Source organism: Colossoma macropomum, unplaced genomic scaffold (genome assembly GCF_904425465.1).
Source record: "Colossoma macropomum unplaced genomic scaffold, Colossoma_macropomum, whole genome shotgun sequence".
Taxonomy (NCBI): Eukaryota; Metazoa; Chordata; class Actinopteri; order Characiformes; family Serrasalmidae; genus Colossoma; species Colossoma macropomum.
The window spans coordinates 37,343,124-37,361,932 of record NW_023494789.1 but is presented as its reverse complement, the minus strand read 5'-3'; the positions used below and the strand labels follow the sequence as shown (position 1 = coordinate 37,361,932).

General features: G+C 38.2%; 2 protein-coding genes across 2 annotated transcripts in view; one reads left to right on the top strand and one right to left on the bottom strand.

Moving 5' to 3' along the window:
• Positions 1-225: 225 nt before the first annotated feature.
• Positions 226-18,809, top strand: part of snta1 (syntrophin, alpha 1) — a 50,660-nt gene continuing 32,076 nt past the window's right edge. The window contains exons 1-2 of the mRNA XM_036571213.1: positions 226-621; positions 15,559-15,744. Of these exons, the coding sequence (XP_036427106.1) occupies positions 339-621; positions 15,559-15,744 (469 nt within the window). The 5' untranslated portion in view covers positions 226-338. The remainder of the gene's footprint in view (positions 622-15,558; positions 15,745-18,809) is intronic.
• On the bottom strand, positions 10,784-14,952 carry LOC118808490 (toll-like receptor 13). The gene is made up of 2 exons (XM_036571212.1): positions 14,930-14,952; positions 10,784-14,311 (listed from the first exon to the last, which is right to left on the bottom strand). The coding sequence occupies exon 2, from the start codon at positions 14,178-14,180 to the stop codon at positions 11,346-11,348; it is 2,835 nt and encodes a 944-aa protein (XP_036427105.1). The 5' UTR covers positions 14,181-14,311; positions 14,930-14,952; the 3' UTR covers positions 10,784-11,345.

Below are 18,809 nucleotides of genomic sequence, written 5' to 3'. Positions count from 1 at the left end.
TAGTGTGCAGGATTTTTGAAAAATGGTCCCATATCGAAGTAGATCAGTCTGGATATTATACGTGTGAAAAACTGATCTACACCAGCTGGTCATTGTTTTGTAGGCTGTTGGTCTCTGCTCAAGCAACAGATTAACAGATTCCATAAAGTTGCTACTAGTGAGAGAGAGAGAGAGAGAGAGAGAGAGAGAGAGAGAGAGAGAGAGAGAGAGAGAGAGAGAGAGAGAGAGAGAGAGAGAGAGGAGGGGGTTTCAGCCTATCTCTGGGCATCTCTCTCCACCCCTATCTCTTTACGGGACTGCCAGCCCGTGCTGCGGTATTCCAGGAATGCGTGGTGAACATGGCGGCCGCGCTGAAGGCTCCCAAAAGCGGGCTGCTGGAGCTGCGCGTGGCGGTGGAGCGCTGGAGCCGCGTGCTGGCAGCGCTAAGCGGGGACGCGCTCACTGTGAGCCCCGCTGAGGCGACCGAGGAGCCGCCTAAGAGCAAAGCCCCGGCCGCGGCGCCTCTGAACGGGGAACCGAGTAGCCTGAGCAGCCCCAACGTCCCAGAACATATCAGCAGCGTGAAGCGCACCGTGAGGGTCACCAAGCAGGACGTGGGGGGGCTCGGAATCAGCATTAAAGGTAAGAACACCGCCTTTCGACTAAAAAAAGTTTTAAATGGTCAGTATAGCAAGATAGCTAACACTAGTGGGTAGAAGTTGGACAAAACAATGTAGCTTAACAACACTAAGCGGTAAATTCCTCAAATCTTAATTACAAAGTATTATAATCACTATTAGTATGTACACGATGGAATAAAGGCAAGAACACCATTTCTCAACTAAATCAGCTTTTAAAGGGTTCAAAATAGAAATATCTGAAGAGTTTGCAACTTTAGACTGTGTAGCTCCCCATGGAAAGGCAACCAATGAAATCCTTCGAGTCAGCCTTAATAACGACTTATGAGCTGTGTAAGTAGCATTCACAACCTAAAGCAGTAACAATGCATATTAAGAAAAGCAAGATATTAGCACACATGCTAAATCTCCCCCAGTAGAGTTGAAACTATTTGGAAGTGTTTTGTTTTCTTTTGCATTCTCCACAAGTTTGGTCCACTTTTCACGTCTTAAGTCTCCACAACATTAAATCTCTCAATAGCAGAGCGTTTAAACTCAGTGAGTGTTCAGAAAGGTCTGCCAGACTTTTTCTAGAACAGTTTCCAAAGTTAACAAATCTGCTTGGATGACCTTAATCTAGTCAAATGTGGTCTTTCAGTTATTTCGTGGATAATAAGCAGTCAACCAGACCGCAGAATGGTTTGCAAGTGACTCAGTAACTTGTCTGCTGTCCATGTTTGCAGTCGCCCACCCTTTGAAAAGGTCATCCACAGGGCTGTACTGGTTTTACTCCACTCCTAGATGGTTGTGGATCAGCAGGGAGTAGACCATATAGCACCCTGCTTTACACTGACGCATGGAATGGGCTCAGAACTTAAAATGAGTGGAACAGTAACTGAATAATTGGCATGTCGCAGTAGCAGAAGTAATATGTCCAAAAAAGGGGTTTCTTGATTCCGGGCCTGCCCCCTGGGCCCAATCTCTACATCTTTCCTCACATACTTGTGTGCTGTGTGCCTGAATGCATACACAGACACACATACACACACACACACACACACACACATATACAAGAAAAAGCTGACTCTGGGTCATTAAAGACAAGGGAGAATGCTTAGGCTGTATTAGAACCTTCAAAACTTTGTGATCTGGCTCAGAACACATTATTATTAACATTTTCCCCTGGGATTACTGTATATTACAGTTCTGGTAATTAACCTTAATGCCTCTGAGCCTCTGAGAGTGGCTGGATAGCATGTTTGTGTCTGTGGTAGAGAGAACTAATTCCAGGCTGTAGCGAGAGTTGAGGCAGTGTTTGTATGGGGGGTGGGTTTGCACCCCACTGCCAACAGCTGACTGGAGAATTACCCATAATGCTCATCGTGGCCATTGGCTTAACATGAAAGCTGTGGAACGAGAGCAAGGAGGAGTGGAGAGATTGATGCTCTGTTTATTTTAGGGAGGAAGAGAGAAAGAGAGAGAGAGAGAGAGAGAGAGAGAGACAGAGAGAAAGAGATGACCTTGCATTGAGTCCAAAGTGTAGTTGCATGTCTATATTTACTGTAGCTCTTCATGCAAGTTTTTGCTCTTTCACTTGTTGAAAGTCCAAATCTGACCAAGAAAGACTTGCATGATGTTGCATCCTTTATCAGATGTATTTTCCACTGAAAAGTCTTTCCATTGGTTTTCCAGACATCTGTCACATTCCAGCAGCCAAAAACTAAAGTGGCTGGAGTCTGTAGTCTGTAGCAGTTGAGTAGGTGTTGAGTGAACTATTTCAATATTCTCACTGCGTACTAAGCAGTAAATAAGCAGATGACAACATAATAACATAAATAATGAAGGTATTAATTATAACTCCAGGTTATATTAATCCTGTGCAAATTGCCATGTCAGTAAATATTCCATCACTTTCTGAGGAAAATGAGTTTTTGTATGTTAAAATTGGAAAAAGTGGCATTACTGAGTCAGAACGGAAAAAAAACATGCTAAAATATGGTGACCGTGCACTGCAGCGGGTCATCTGTAAAGCTGAAATAATGTCAGGCAGGATTTTGCAGTATTTTTTTGATACATCATACATTTTTAAGTATTGATGTCACGTGCAGGCTTAAAAAGAAGGTCCGGCTTGATCGTCTTAAATATAGAAACAATATTATACTGATTAAGATATGATGATAATAGTAACTATTTCGCTGACATCCTCATCCTTCACCGAGTTTGCTTTGAATAATCTCTCAACACACTCACAATCGTTTGATTCACCCACTCAGGGAAGGGGTCCAAAGCACAACTGACGTTACAAAATGTTCTTCCACACGTTGCATTCAATTACCAATTTCCACCAGAGAGGTCTCCAAATCCCCAAATCTTACATAGTGTGGCTTTAAATATGGAGGCACTCAAAGAAGCGTTTCGCTTGTAATCTCTGGCCCAAAGTAAGCTGATATGTATCGTCTTGCTTCAAACATTAAAATGTTAAATGATGATGTTGTTGGCGATGCTGAGTGTTGTCTGTATATTCCCAAGCCAATATTAATAACACATTGCGTTCACTTAAGACATGCGTTCTACTTGTGAGCACCTGAATGTTTTGCGTATGGAATATTTTTGGTGTGATGACAATGTGTAAATTGAGTAGCTGCTCCCATTCCTGTAATTAGATTTATAGTTTTAATTTAGATTTCTTACTGTACTGGTCTTAAACATCACAGACATTCTGTGGTAAAATTACGTTACCCTGTGTAACCCTGTGTAAAACTAATCGAGTATGAATAGTAGCTCTAAAATAAGTGGAGAAATTCTGTGAAAGGTTAAGATTTAAAACTTTCAGTTGATACTACATTTGTGTTTGTAAGACAATAAAAAAAGGCAGGTGTACAATAGAAGAAAAGAGATGTTATGATTTAAAAGTAATGGCCATTTATTGTTGTACATACAATTTTGTTTTGTTGAAAGCAAAACCACCCTTTACATTTTTGTCAGGTTCTCATTTTTTGAAAAAAGTCAGAAATGTGGATTTGAGTTTGTTTCCCCAGAATGTTAATTGAAAGTAAAGGAACTAATTACGTAACTAACTATGCAATCGATTAATTAGCCTAAATTACTACTAGGGCTGATAAATTCTTAATGTCAATTCTTATTTTTAACGCTGTTAATGCGGTTTCCTAGTTTGACTCTATGTAGTGCAGGATGAAGCCCAGCTGCTTTGAACTGTGTGTTGCAATAATAGAATCTGCAAATGTATTCAAATACAGCTTTTCAAATGTATTTTAAAGTGATCCCTTCAGCGCCTTCAGCCAGTAAAATCCATCCGCGGAGCCACAGCAACACAACCTCAGACCTGGTTCAGATTTGGTACTTTCAGTTCCAAAGTGTATTTGTGTGTATACTTAGAACCACAAACAGTGTGCAGGCCAGTTAAGAAATAGAAGTCCATGTCAGTGCCAACCACTGTTCATTAATTTATTTTTCAGTTCTTCATTAATTTTTTACAGTAGCAAAGCACCACAAAGAATGTACCGAATAAAGAGCACATAATCCTGTGACATCATATCCAGCTGAGAGCCATAGGTGACACCTGTCTGAGAGTGCTTCTTCCTTTGGCAAACTAAGCTGGGCAACACGATTAACTACACAAAATAATTACTCATGATCTATAGCAAAACGACAGTAATACTTGTAGATTTCCAAAGGTTAATGCAGGTAACAATCTCAAGAGCAAATGCAATAACAGGGTCAAGAAATCACTACATCCTCTGCCTCTCCCTCTCTCAGTCAGTGTATTAAATGTCATCCATTTCCTTCTTATTACGTGTATGAATGACTTGTGTGACCCCATTCTTCTCCTCAAAGGTCACAATGCTACAGAGAACGCTTTGTGCTGGAGTGTAGAAGGATCCCATTCCTGCCAATTCAAATGTAGACACACATAGTCATATGAAAAGCTGTCAAAAGTTAAGTCCATGACAGGAAGAGTTCCAATAAATTATTTGTGATATCATGGCAATATTGGAACTGTTATGAGACTGCTTATTCTCTTGAATAATTGAATAATTACTTAAATTGTTGTACTTTGTAACTGTATGTAAGTATTATTTTGGAAGATTTGTAATTTACATTAGTATTGCTGCAATTGAATGCTTTGTACCTTTTATACAACCCTATTTCCAAAGAAGTTGGGACACTGTGAAAAATGTAAAGAAAAACAAAATGTAATGATGTGCAAATCATTTAAATTATCCTTTTGAATTTGATGCCAGCAACACTTTCCAAAAAGGTTTTTTTTTCCCAAAAAACACATGGTGGTTATTGGCAACAGGTCAGTAACATGATTGGGTATAAAAAAGAGTCTTTCAGAAGTAAAGATCAGGAGGGGTTCACCACTCTGTGAAAGACTGCATGATCAAATAGTGCAACAATTCAAGAATAACGTTTCTCAACATAAAATAGAACTTTTGCTTTTCATCATCCACAGTACATAATAACATTAAAAGATTCAGAGAATCTGGAGAAATCTCTGTATGCAAGGGCTCAAGGCCAAAAACCAGTATTTGCTGGCCGTGATCTTTGGGCCCTCAGGCTGCATGAAAAACGAACATGATTCTCTAGTGGAAATCACTGCATGGGCTCAGGAACACTTCTGAAAAACACTGTCTGTGAAAACAGTTCGGTGCTGCATCCACAAATGCAAGTTAAAACTCTAAACTGCAAAGAAGAAACCAAATATAAACAGGATCCAGAAACGCTGCTGCCTTCTCTGGGCCCAAGCTCATTTGAAATGGACTAGGGGGGAAGTGGAAAAGTGTCTTGTGGTCCAACGAATCAACATTTGAAATTCTTTTTGGAAATCAAAAAGAACACTGTGAACACCTCCGAGCTAAAGACCACTCAGCTTGTTATCAGTGCACAGTTCGACAGCCAGTATTTATGATGGTATAGGGGGACATTAGTGCACATGGTATGGGTAGCGTGCACATCTGTGAAGGCACCATTAATGCTGAATGTTATATACATGTTTTGGCTACATGTGCTGCCATCCAGACGACGTCTTTTTCAGGGAAGGCCTTGATTATTTCAGCAAGACAATTAAAAACCACATTCTGTATGTATTACAACAGCATTGCTCTGTATTAAAAGAGTCCGGGAGCTAAACTGACCTGCCTGCAGTCCAGATCTGTCACCCACTGAAAACATTTGGCACGTTATGAAATGAAAAATATGACAAAGGACACCCCAAACTAATGAGCAGCTAAAATTCTATGTTAAGCAAAAATGTGAAAACAGTTCACTTTCAAAACTACAGCAATTGGTCTCCTCAGTTCCCAAACACTTACAGAGTGTTGTTAAAAGAAGAGGTGATGAAACACAGTGGTAAACAGGCCCCCGTCCCGACTTTTTTGGAACATGTTGGCATCAAATTTAAAATGGGCATATAGATTTCAAAAAACAATTAAAATTTCTCAGTTTTAACATTTGATTTGTTGCCTTTGTAGTATTTTCAATGAAATATAAGGTTTAAATGATTTGCACATCATGGAATTTTGTTTTTATTTACAATTTGCACAGCTAGATAATTTTGACTGTCACTCAAGTATATTTTTGGCTTCATACTTCTTCTTTTAACTGAGTGCAATTTTAACACATTTTTACTTAAGTACAGTTTTTTCTGCACATTTTACATCAGTGATCATAGATGTAGCTTAGTGTAAAATTAGAGAAGCAAACCTTGGACACCAAACATTAATTGCTTTATTTATGTGAAGTTTTACCTCAGTCTTTACTTTTTCACCCCTGCTTATGCTGTTGTACGGTTATGGTGTTACACAGGTTGACAGGACAGGATGCGCAGACAAGATAATTTGTTTCTTGAGCACTCAGTTTTTCCTGGTTAGCATAGGAGTGGAGAAATAATCAAAAGAGAGGTGGGGGCCAATAGAAGGGTCAAAGCTTCCCAGTAGTATCTAGGACAGTGGCACAGTTTCAGACCTCCTACCAGCAGTATTAGTGCCTACCCAACAGTATCTAGGGGTTTGGTAGACCACCCTGAAAGTTGTAGCTGTCTTGTTAAAAGGTTAAAGGTCAGTAGCAGAAGCAGTAAAGCCACTGCGAAGAGCTGTGGGATTATTAGGTGACATCTCAAGAAGACATAATGGAAAGTTCTTCAAACAAATCTCTGTTTCCATTTTAAGAATATAATCCGAAGTCTGCCACTGTAGTGATGTAACGAGTGCTAAATCGTTCTCAGCAACATAGAGGGGAGAAATTTCTAAAAAAAAAAATTGAAAACATGGCCCTAAATGAAACATGAACAAAGCTGCATTTTATACATTACTTTTTACACTGGCCCTCATTCACTAAAGTTGCATACTGTCAATTCTGATTGTATGCACACACAAATTTTAGTGGCAGTTTTATTATTCATCAGCTTCATGTTTGGCTAATCTGTAGTCAAACTCACATTTGGTTGGAATGTGTGTAAATTCGAGTGTAATAGTTTAACAAGTTGAATTAAATTAAATACTATAATAATTAGTTTGGTTAGTTTTCTTGATTGCAACTAATGAAAAATTATTATTATCAATATCATCCATAATACTGGTAATAAGAAGAGTACAAATAGAAAATAACAATAATACTAATCATTTGTGCACAAGGCAATTTTGTACAAAGGTAGATGTACTTACAGTACAGCATTTTTTTAACATTGGTTTAAAAAAAAATCTGCAACTACTCCTATGAAAGAACTAATGACACCTCCCGAAAAATAAAAAATACAGAACACAGCTAGCGCAGAAGCCATCTACACAATCACATCATTCTACCGTCTTAAAAAAAAGGGTTTTGTTTATTTCATGTTTTATTTTTTCCAGTCATCATAATTTTAACACTACAAAGTTTGGTCAGTAGGCGGGGCAGTGCACTCACTCCGTCTACGAGCAACCATTGGCTCACAAATATCTGCATGAATTAAGCAGTAAATGAGGTTCTGGTAGGCTGGCTCTTGCGTCTTATGCACTGAAGCTGATTCACCATTTTCAAAGCTACACTTGGCTTCACGTCACATGAAAGTTTCACGAATCACACTCTTGAGTAGCTTGTACGTCATTAAACGTGGTCAAATCTGCACTCTTTTATGCAACTTGACGAATGAAGGCCATTGTATCTAGTCTCTGCCGTATTAGCATATTTACCTTTTATAAAAAGCATGTGATTCTACAGGAAGCTGCATCACAGAGCAAACATTTCTGCTCTTATAACCACGCCCACTCACCCAGCCTTCATACTTTTACCAGAGCCGCAGCCATTTCACATAAAGACATGTCTAAAACAGTGATGTAATTACACATATTGCAAACATTGATTCTTTTTTGTTCCGTTTTGTGGGCTAGTTTGAAACATATTATGTCCTCACTACACTGACCTGGGCATTCAGCTGAGCTAACTGGCTCCAATAATATTTATATATGTTGGTGCTAACATTGAAAAGCCCATTAACAAGTTAGCAGAAATTAGTATTAACTTAGATGTAGCAAACAGATAAACAAAAGCTACTCACAAAGACCTACAGGGTTCCTGTATTTAACATTGCTGTGTAATGACATGCTATCACAAGCTTAAAAGTTCAAACATGTTAAGCTCCACCCAGGCACAATGACCTCATCGCTTATCTTGCCTACCCACTGAGACAGCCAATGAGAGCAGAGGTCATTAGCATACAAAATCAACCCCAAGAAAATGACATTTTCTTCACAAAGGACTGAAACACATCATACAAAGAATTATGGTTTTATTTGCTTTACAGTCTTCACAGAACAACAGAAAAACACAAGCAAAGTGTTTGTCCTTTAAGTCACTACTGTGGTGTAAAATGTTTTGAATCCTGTTTCCCATTAACGTGCTTTATGAGGAAAACTAAAGGGGGTCATTTCTGCCCCCTTGCATCAAGAAATGAGCGTTTAAAACTCAGGAGCCCTTGAGACCAATAGCAGTGGCCACCTAATGTTCGCTGAAAATGATCGTTAATCCTGATTTAGAGATGCCGTTCTTCCAAAGATATACTGCCGGCATAACCTTCGTGTACTAAAGAAGATCTATGCCTGTTAATCTATGCGTTTTGGACCACACTCCAGCTCAAGGTCGAAACCAACCATAATTCTTGTATCGAAACGTTCCACATAAATCACTGCAAGGGAGAGGACATCTAACGCAGGAAACTGGTCAATAATAAACTACTGAACTTTTTACAACTTACACATATAACAACTTACAGCACTCACATTTAATGTTTTTCAATCAGTGTTTAAATGTTATTTATATGCGTAAATGGGATTAAATGCATTTATGTTTGTATACTGATCTCTGTGCTGTGTTCTTGTACCTCATGTATAATAAGTGCATTCTTTCTGTTGTGGCAGTCTGTTTTTAGCACACTTTCAATGAGAGTAGTCAACAAGGCACACTTTTGAAGGGGAAGCAGTTCAAAAACACTTTAGGGAGCCATTTGCAGGAAAAAAGCTGAGCTGGGGGAAAAAACTGAAAACAAGCAGTGTGTTAGATTCCTGAAAGGTATTGCACTGAATATTTGTTGGAATTATCTGATCCTGCTGTTTAAGCACATGCAGAAATTTGCATCTAGACTCCTTCCGGCCCTCACGAGTCCCTACTAGGAGCTGGTGGTTGAGACAAGCGGTGCGAGCTCATATGCATTAATCTGCTGTCCTCAACATTACTCATCACCTGAGAGGCAGAGACTTGGCTCGCATCTAACATTATTGTCAATATTTCCCCATGAACAGCTTCTTGCTGTGGCAGCAATTAGTTGAATCCTTTGGAATCAGCTTGTGTTCTGGTCACATGATATTTAGTCTAAGCTTGTAGTGAGAGTACTTCTGGGAACAACTTAAAATTTTGGTGCTGGCGAGCTGCGAAATGTGTCGCAAGCAAGGCTCCACCCACAGACTTGCCCTCTAAAACTCTCCACCATATTCGTCCACTTTGTGCACCTTTTACCATCCAGAGTGGGATCAATAACGCAAGCAAAACAACACACTGCTAGGCTAGCGGAACAAATTCAGATGAATTCAAAATGAATATATCAGAAATACTGTTCAATTTGTTTTCAGTCCAATGCATAAAATCGATTCCATGAAACTTCTTTGAAAACTTAGTTTGAATCACATGTTTGTTGGTTTGTTTGCATCATTTGGCTCAAATTCAAATCCAGTAGTTTGTCTTTTGTCAGACATACAGCTTTAGGCAGTCTCGAAAATTGTTTAAAGCTATTTGTCTTTGGCCTCTAAAAACACTGTACAACAACAGAACAAATATAAGCAAACATAAATATAGCAAAAGATTTTTGTGTTTTTTTAAAAAGTTGGTTTCTGACTCCAGTCGTTGCATTGTATTGTATCTGTTAGCAGTGTTGTAGGTTTGTATGCTTACTGCCCAGAAAAATGGCTTTACAGATCAGATCATTTTCTCAGATGGCCTCAGATTTTGCACAGTGCTGTAGCTACCAAGTTTTTCAACATTACATTTAGCCCAGCTGTATTGTCGCAACAGTGAACCATCTACTTTCATCACTATTCCTGTGATGCCTTTATTTTCATCTAATGTAAACATGTTCTCTGCACACACAACATGCATCCTCCATGTGCTTAATTGGATTTTTTGGGGAGGACTTTTAAGCCATGCTAGCTTGCATCCATGGCATTAACGAAATCCTTGTTGGTGGGTGGATAATGTTGACAAGCATGCCAACACCCTGTACTTTGAGCTTTGCCTTTGTAAACTGCTGTATTGATTTAGAAATTTCAAATGTTTTAATAAGTCTGTGTTCCCACCCACGTTAGGCCCTAATTTTCCATGGTCGTCCCCAGATATTCTTGTTTTGAGATCATGTCTGGTTCTCCATTATACTTTATACAGTATGAAAAATGGTCTATTTTGAAAATAATGAAGTTTATAATTATAATTTTACACATTTATTTACATCTATCAATAGTCCTAAATACGTAAATCATTATTTAGCATTGTATATCACTGGTGTCAGAAGAAAACCTTGTATCTCCAAAGTGGTAACTTGACAGGAAAAGGAAAAAACCTACTTTGCTTTTAATGTAAGTCAGTGGAACCAGAATTTTTGTCCAAGTCATTTTGGGCCATTTCTTTTGGTCCGTTCTTCATGAAATTTACACACAATGTGAAGGGCAATGGGTATATTCAAATTATGTCGAAAACTGAAAAACAACAAAAATGGAGATACAAGGTTTTCTTCTGACAGCAGCGATATGAAATATACAGTACTGTAGACAGTATACTACAGTCTTAGGCACCCAGTAAAATTATAGATGAAAATGCTGGGTGGTAAATGTTTATTTGTTCAGGAAAACACTAATATTAGTAAAGTAAATCTAAAGTAGATTTGATTGTATGTCAATGTGTTTGCTTAATCATTTCCAAAGCTCCTCCTTTTTAATGTATTTATGCTTATTTGTATTCATTTTATTGTTTTTACTGGCAAAAAAACACATTTACTGCTGAGATAAATGGTTTCAACCAATTTGCTTAGGTGTCTAAGAGTTTTGTACTATTTGGTATATGCATGATGATTTTACACATCTTACACAAATCCAAGAATATGAAAGCATACACATTAAACTTAATGTGCACAGAGCACACTAATGCTGTCTCTATTTAACGTCCATTATCATGCCATGAGAGATCGTGTCTCTCTTCATCTTCAGTCTATTTGGTCTCCATAGCCATTTTCACTTTCTGCCAGAACACTCTGGTGTCGTCTCCTGCTTTGGGCCAACGGAGATACGTCTGTTGTTTCACCAGCTTTTTCATTTTATAATATGGAGAGAGGTGATGAGTGGGAATATCCTCTAGAAAAATGAGAATCAAGACATCTTTCCTTTCATCAAAATGCCTGAATATGGCCACCTGAATCTCTTGGGAACACCAGTTGCTCCTTAAATAGTTGCGGGTGATCAAGCAGATGGTCTTGCGGCTGTTGTATATCCCATCAATGATGTTGTCGGTGATGGACCTGCCTGGCTGGAAGTCTCTGTGGTGCAGACATAGTCGCCAGCCCTGGTTGGCCTCTAGGTTTGGCAGTAGTTCCTCCATTACCCAGGGCTCATCCTGAGTGTTGTAGGAAATGAAAGCATCGTACTGAAAACCATGCTGCTGCTTCCTTTTCCTGTCATGGAGGAGAGCTAAAAATAAGTAGTACGTGTAGACCAGATGCAACCTCAGGAAGCTGTAGGCAAACGAGACCACGAGAGTAAAAGCAACTATCAAAGAACTGCAGAGGAAGCAAATGAAGCTATAATCCACAATGCAGGATTCGGTGTCAAAGTCTTCTAAACTGTTCTTGCTCATTGTGGATGGATAGTTGCAGATATACTTATTCAGGTAAAGGACCTGGGTTTGGTTATTAAGAAGTGACCAGTCAATGAACCAAGCACTCCTACAGTCACAGGGGAAAGTGTTGTTCTGCAAGTCTAAGAATTTTAGCCCGCGAATGGATTGTATTAAAGTTTTGTTGATCGATGCAAGCTGATTCCCACTAGCTCGCAGGACAGAGAGTTTTGATAGGTTTGCTTTGATCAGGAAGTCCAAAGACGTCAGCCCACTTCTGGACAGGATAAGCCTCGTTAGCTCAGGGATTGGGTGAAAAGCTTGCGAGGACAGAGCACTGTTGTCTGACAGTATATTTTTTGTGAGATCCAGGTGCCAAAGGTTAGGGGTGTTGTTGAATGTGTCATTATGCAGATACCTAATGTTGAGGTTTCCAGCATAGAAGATCTTTAAGGATGTCAAGCCTTCAAGCAGATTCCAAGGTAAGAGGTCGAGGCCGTGGTGGCGCTGGCTGTTAATCGCCAACGTGTGAAGGGATTTCAAATGAACGAACGGGGGGAATCTCAAATGATCACTTTTAAATGTTATGTAATTGCTATTTAGATCAAGTTGCTGTAGCTTAAACAGTCCTGAAAACACATTTTTGTTCTTTATTGTGGTTGCTGTAATTTTGTTAGATGCAAGAGAAAGCCGAGTTAACTTTCTCAATCCCTCAAACGCATACTCATCAATCTCAGAAATCTGATTATCAACCAGATCTAACGTTTGAAGAGAATGTAAATGACCAAACGTTCTTTTTTGGAGTGAACTTATTTTGTTGTATCTGAGCTGCAAGTACTTCAACTTTGGTAATACCCCCGAAAAGGACGTGGAGACGGTCAGCAGTTTGTTTGTTCCTAACTTCAGCTTTTGAAGGTTTTGGAGGTTTTTGAACAAGCACGCGCTGACTGAAGCTAATTTGTTATTATACAAGTACAGCTTTCTTAAATTGATCAGATTTTCAAAGTCTGAGCAGTTTAATTTGACGATTTTGTTTGCACTCAAGTCTAGAAGCTCAAGCCTGGGAAGTCCTTTAAAAGCACCATTTAGTTTGGTCAGCTTGTTGTGCTGTAGGTGCAGAGACATTAACTGGGTGAAATTCATGAAAGCCTTTTCTGAAATGTGGTAAATGTTATTGCTTGTGAGGTCTAGCTGTTGCAGGAGATAGCAGGGTGTAATCATGTGTTCGGTGAGGGAAGCGATGTTGTTCTCCCCAAAGTGTAGGACTCTCAGAACACTGGAGCAGGCATCACTTAAAAGACGATCAGGCTTAATTGGCTTAATGTCATCCATCCTTAGTCTGTAAAGACTTGTATTGAAAGTTCCAAGAATGGCTGCCGTTTTTTTTTCCGAAATACGCACTCCATCCAGTTTGAGGGTTGTTACTGTCTTCAGCATTGTTACGTTCGGAACAATCCAGTCTAGATTTCCATTACGGCTGCAGTAGGACAGGTCTAAGTACTCCAGGGCAGGAAAAATGTTTTCTGTAATTTGAAACTTTGTCAAGGGATTCTGCGATAGATCCAGCATTTTCAGTGAAACGGACGTCACTGACACATCGCTGGACTGGAAGACATTGAGGTTGTTTATTCCAATATACAGCTCTTGTAGAGTATTCGACCTGAATGCTGGCTGGATTCTCTCAATCTGCTGAAGCTTGTTGTCAGTGAGATTCAAAACTTTTAAACTCAAAAGATTCGCAAAAACATCTGGTTCAATGTGTTCAATCAAATTTCCATCAAGCCGTATTATAGAGAGTTCATGCAGATCCTGCAGCCAACTTCCTGATACATTTCTCAGTCGGTTCTGAGAAAGATTCAGCTCCTCCAGGTCTCTCGAGTTTCTAAAGGCACCTTCTTGTATGTGTGAGATATTGTTGTTGGAAGCATTTAGATGTGTCAGAAATGTCAGCCTGCTGAGATCCTCCTTTCTGATTTCTGAGATGTAATTGAAAGATATGACTAAAGTCTCTACATTACTGGGTATCTTAGAGGGAACAGCTGGTAAACCCATTTTGTAGCAGAGCACAGTCAGTTTGTCTGTGTAATTGAAGGGTCCTGGAATCATACAGTTCCTCAGTGAGAATTCAGAGGTTGGTACAATAATGAGGATGGAATATAAGAGGTAGCAGAGCGTGATGCTGGGTTCTACTGATCTCCTTTTGCAAGTGGCCATTTTGCAGGATTCTAACTCACTGACGTGAAGCAAATTCACTTCTTTACAGTGACGCCCGACTATCAGAATGAGGTTCAGAACTGTCCATTAGATAATGATCTTTCTCTCCATATCAGATTAATGAAGTTGATCTATACGAAAAAGATGAATATGTTAAAGTTTAGTTAGCATGAAATGTCAAAAGTTTAAGGGTTTTCGGCATGTGTTTGTTAGATTGCTGTTTTTTTCCGCCAAGAATATTAAAATATATAAACATGATGCTTATTTGTAAAGCAAGATTTATTTCTCAACAGCAGGTTCTGATGATTATTTAACTGTGCAGAGTATTGTCTTACTTAGTTGACTTAATGTACAGCATATATGTGGAATTTTGCGTTTTCCTTATATTAGAGGCTGCCTGAGCACAAATTACATATATGGTTTGAACAACATTTTTCATATGACTAAAAATTGAGCTTTTCTCTCTAAATTTGTCTTTTGCTCACCAGTTTTAACATTAATGAAAAAACATGTGATTTACATAAAAATATTCAAATGAATAATAACATTTTTCATCAGTTTAGAACAATCAGCACTAATTCTGAGGCATTTCTCTTATTATACTAAACCTAGTCATTGGACATGGAATGGCTTAATTATATAATGAAACATGAAGGTCATGGTCTTAACAAAACAGCATTATTTAACATCAGGCATAAATGAAGCGACATTTAATATGCAGTATAATATAATATTGCAAGGAAACCTACCTGATGTGGTCAGCTTGAAACTGTGAACAGTTGTGGGAAAAAGGCAGCTCTTGTAAGAAATAAGAATTGAAATTAAGGAACTGAGAAAAAGGATGGCTTAAGCAATCTCAGCACTGACACTGGCCCAAACTTGAGCCATGACATGTATGCAATACAGAACACAATGCAGAAATGTCTAATCTGCCTATCAAACCATGTTTGAGGCCAAAAAATCAATATTGAGATATATATACTCTTAAAAAATACAGTTCTTCAAGTGTTCCTGAGTAAAGAAAATAGTTTTGTGTAGAACCATGAACACTCAAAGAAGCCTTTGTATAATTAAATGGTCCTTTGCATGGTGAAATGGTTCTTTAGATTGATGCAGATATATGAAATGTGTAACATGTAGTTAAGAGCATAAATATTTCCAGTTTTGTTTATAGTTTTACATTTTTAAAATGTATTTATTTAATTTATATGATTTTATGTTCTATAGATCTTTGCAGCTGTTCTATTTATTTTTCGAAACACGTTTTAAAATCTTCCTTCCTTTAAAATTCCTATAAATTCTAGTTTGCAGTGATGTTCTGTGCGTCATGTTAGAGAACGACAATATGGCAAGACTAACTGTGTTTGACACTTTGCAGGTGGTAAAGAGAATAAGATGCCCATCCTAATCTCGAAGATTTTCAAAGGACTAGCAGCCGATCAGACCGAGGCTCTTTATGTGGGTGACGCCATTTTATCAGTCAATGGATGTGACCTGCGAGAAGCTACACACGATGAAGCTGTACAGGCCCTAAAGAAGACCGGAAAGGAGGTCATCCTGGAGGGTAAGCCATTTTAATAGCTAGTTGCACGTTAAAGGAGCGCTCTAGCATTGTTCAAACAAACCCCTGTCTGACACGTCTGTAGTGTATGACCGATTCTAGTGCCGATCTGTGACTATTAGTGCTATGTCTTCAGTTCCAGCCATAAATATGAAAATTCGGTCCAAAAAAAGCAAATAAAAAGTTTTTGGTCATTCAACAATAAACACAAACATTTGAAGTTTGTTAAAGACATTCTATATGTTATTTGAAGCTCCTAACAGACTCCTAATGGGGAGGCTTGCCTGACTGTGGCTGAGAAGACCCAACAAACTGCAAATAAAAAATGAGCTGCAAATGCATTCAGTGCTTTCTTCAGAATGAAAACATATGCACTGCGTTTTACAAATGCTCTACTAATAACTAATAAAAACTAATAACCAAAACTAATAATCTGTGCTGCAGATTTGTAGACACTCTGCAAACTCAGAAAACACTTTCATCAACATGAATTCACCAGTGCTACATTTGACAAACATGATACAAATACAGAAAAGACATGCAACTTCAGAAATGCTGCAGAGTCAATCAACACAACAGAAATGTTTTCAGAGGACACTAAAAGAGGTTGGAGCTGTTCAAACTCTTCAATTCTATGCAGCATAAACATTCACCAGTAAAAGGAAGTAAAGTTTTTTTGTGAATAGAAATTAGCTGTAGAGTGTAACTGTAAAATTTCAACTAGTTATACCAGATATGATTGATAACTACTGTAGCACAGCTATGGTATGTCAGAGCTAACTAGCCAGCCAAGTTAACCATGAACTTACGGAAATGTGAGTCTCTGTGGTATCAGCTTAAGTCTGTGATTTTCCATCACAGAAATTAGATTCCATTCCATATTCCATTTTGAGAGTCTGCCAGAAACATTTCTGTTCTGTGCTGCATGTGTTTTCTGAGTTTGCAGTGCATTTGTGAAATGTAGTTCAGGTGTAGTTTTGTTGATGAAAGTTTTCTGAATTTTTGTTTGAGTTTGCAAACTGTTTTCAATTGTACTGCACATTGGGTTTTGTCAGCCAGCGTAGTGTCTACTTACAGTTGTACACAAAAGTTTGGGCATCCATGATCAAATTACAAGTGTTGTGGATTTTCTAAGTGAATATAAGTGAACAATGCACAGTTAATTTGCTGAAATTAACATAAAAAAAACATAAAATGCGGCCTGTGCAACGGTTATGGTATTTTATATTTTATTTAAATTTTTTTTTCAAAATGTTAAACTCAGCAAATAACGGTGCACTAAACTTTGTTAAAAAATGCCATATTTAATATTTTTCCTTGTAGATAATTTTAACTCATTTTCACTTAAACAATTAACAAACCATATAATTTGACTGGGGTGTTCAAACTTTTGCACATGACTGTAAATGCCGATGGGAAAAACTGGACAGTTTCTGTTGGGTGTTTAATCCTTTTGTTTCCAGCCAACTTTTAATAATGAAACGAGAATTTTACTACAATATTTGCAGAATTTAAATACAACAGGCTTGATGATTCTTATGAGTAAATTTTAGTTCCCAGAAATCATTAGGCCTTATCTAGTGTCTTAAAAAGACCTTGATGGGTCTATTCTGTTGATTTCAACAATACTGTACTCAAAAAAAACTTATATAATAAAAAAGTCTTGTAATAATACCCCAATTTCAGAAAAGTTGGGGAAGTGTGTGAAATGCTAATTAAAACAGAAAGCAGTACATTCAGTTTGACCTGTATTGCATTGAAAACTGTACAAAAACATTGTATTTAATATAATATGTTTCAAATAAACATTTGGGGATTTAAGATACCAGTTGATCCAGTTTGGAACCAGTTTTTTGCAATTTTTCTGTTATACAAGTCTTCAGCTGTGCAACCATACAGGGCCTTTGTCGATGTATTTTAAGCTTAAAAAACACAGGTTTTCAATGGGTGACAGGTCTGGACTGCAAGCAGGCCAGTCTAGCACCAGCACTCTCTCATTATGCAGCCATGCTGTTGTAACATGTGCAGAATGTGGCTTGGTGTTGTCATGTTGAAATAGGCATTGACTTCCCTGAAGCAGCATATGTTTCTCCAAAATGTGTGCAGTGAGTTATATGTGCAGATTAGATGTGCAGATTACCCAATAACACCCCCCCCATACCATGACAGACCCTAGCTTTTGAACTCACGTCACTAACAATCTGAATGGTCCTTTTCTTCTTTGGTCGAGAGAACACAACATGCATTATTTCTATAAAAATCTGAAAGGTTGACTCGTCAGACCACAGTACACGTTTCCTCTATGCATCAGCTCATTTCAGATGAGCTCGAGCCCAGAGAAGTGGGTGGTGTTTCTGGATGCTGTTGATATATGACTTCCTCTGTGCATAGTACAGTCTTAACCTGCATTTGTGGATGCAGTGATGGATAGTGTTTGATAAAAATGGTTTGTCAAAGTATTCCTGAGCCCACATGGTGACATCTATCACAGAAACATGTCATTTTTTAAGGCATCTTTGTTCATACAGGACTAGGCCTTTCCTTGAGGCTCCTTTTATACCCAAGCATGATTGCATCACCTGTTTAAGATGTGTTTTGAATATTTCAATAATAATATTATGTCTTAAATCTTAACTTTTTTGGAACATGCTGTTGGCACTTTACTCTTTTTGTTCAAATACAGATAAAGCAGATTTATAAACCACTGCTTTCTGTTTTTATTTGCATTTAATCTACTGTCCCAACGTTTTTTGGAATTGGGTTTGTAGAAGATCCTAGGGCAGATGTTGAATTCTGTCAAAAAAGAAGTGGAAGACGAACACTTTCATGACCTCTTTGGTGAAAAGAGATTAAACTAATTTTCCAAAGGGAAGACTGTTTGCTGTTGTTACCAGCATAGTGATGTGAGAAGTGTTTTCACAGGCTCCCGTTTGTTTCTCCAGTGTTTGAAATATGGTTAAAATGTCACAGGAACAGCTTTAGTAAGGCATTCTTTTAGTCTGTCTCTTCTCAAGACCTGTACTGTGAACTGTGTAACTCTTTTACTTTCAAATTCTCTTTATTTAGAC

Bases quoted from the DNA above. Each gene is read 5' to 3' on its own strand.
- LOC118808490 (XM_036571212.1), bottom strand. From the start codon at position 14,180: ATGGCCACTTGCAAAAGGAGATCAGTAGAACCCAGCATCACGCTCTGC.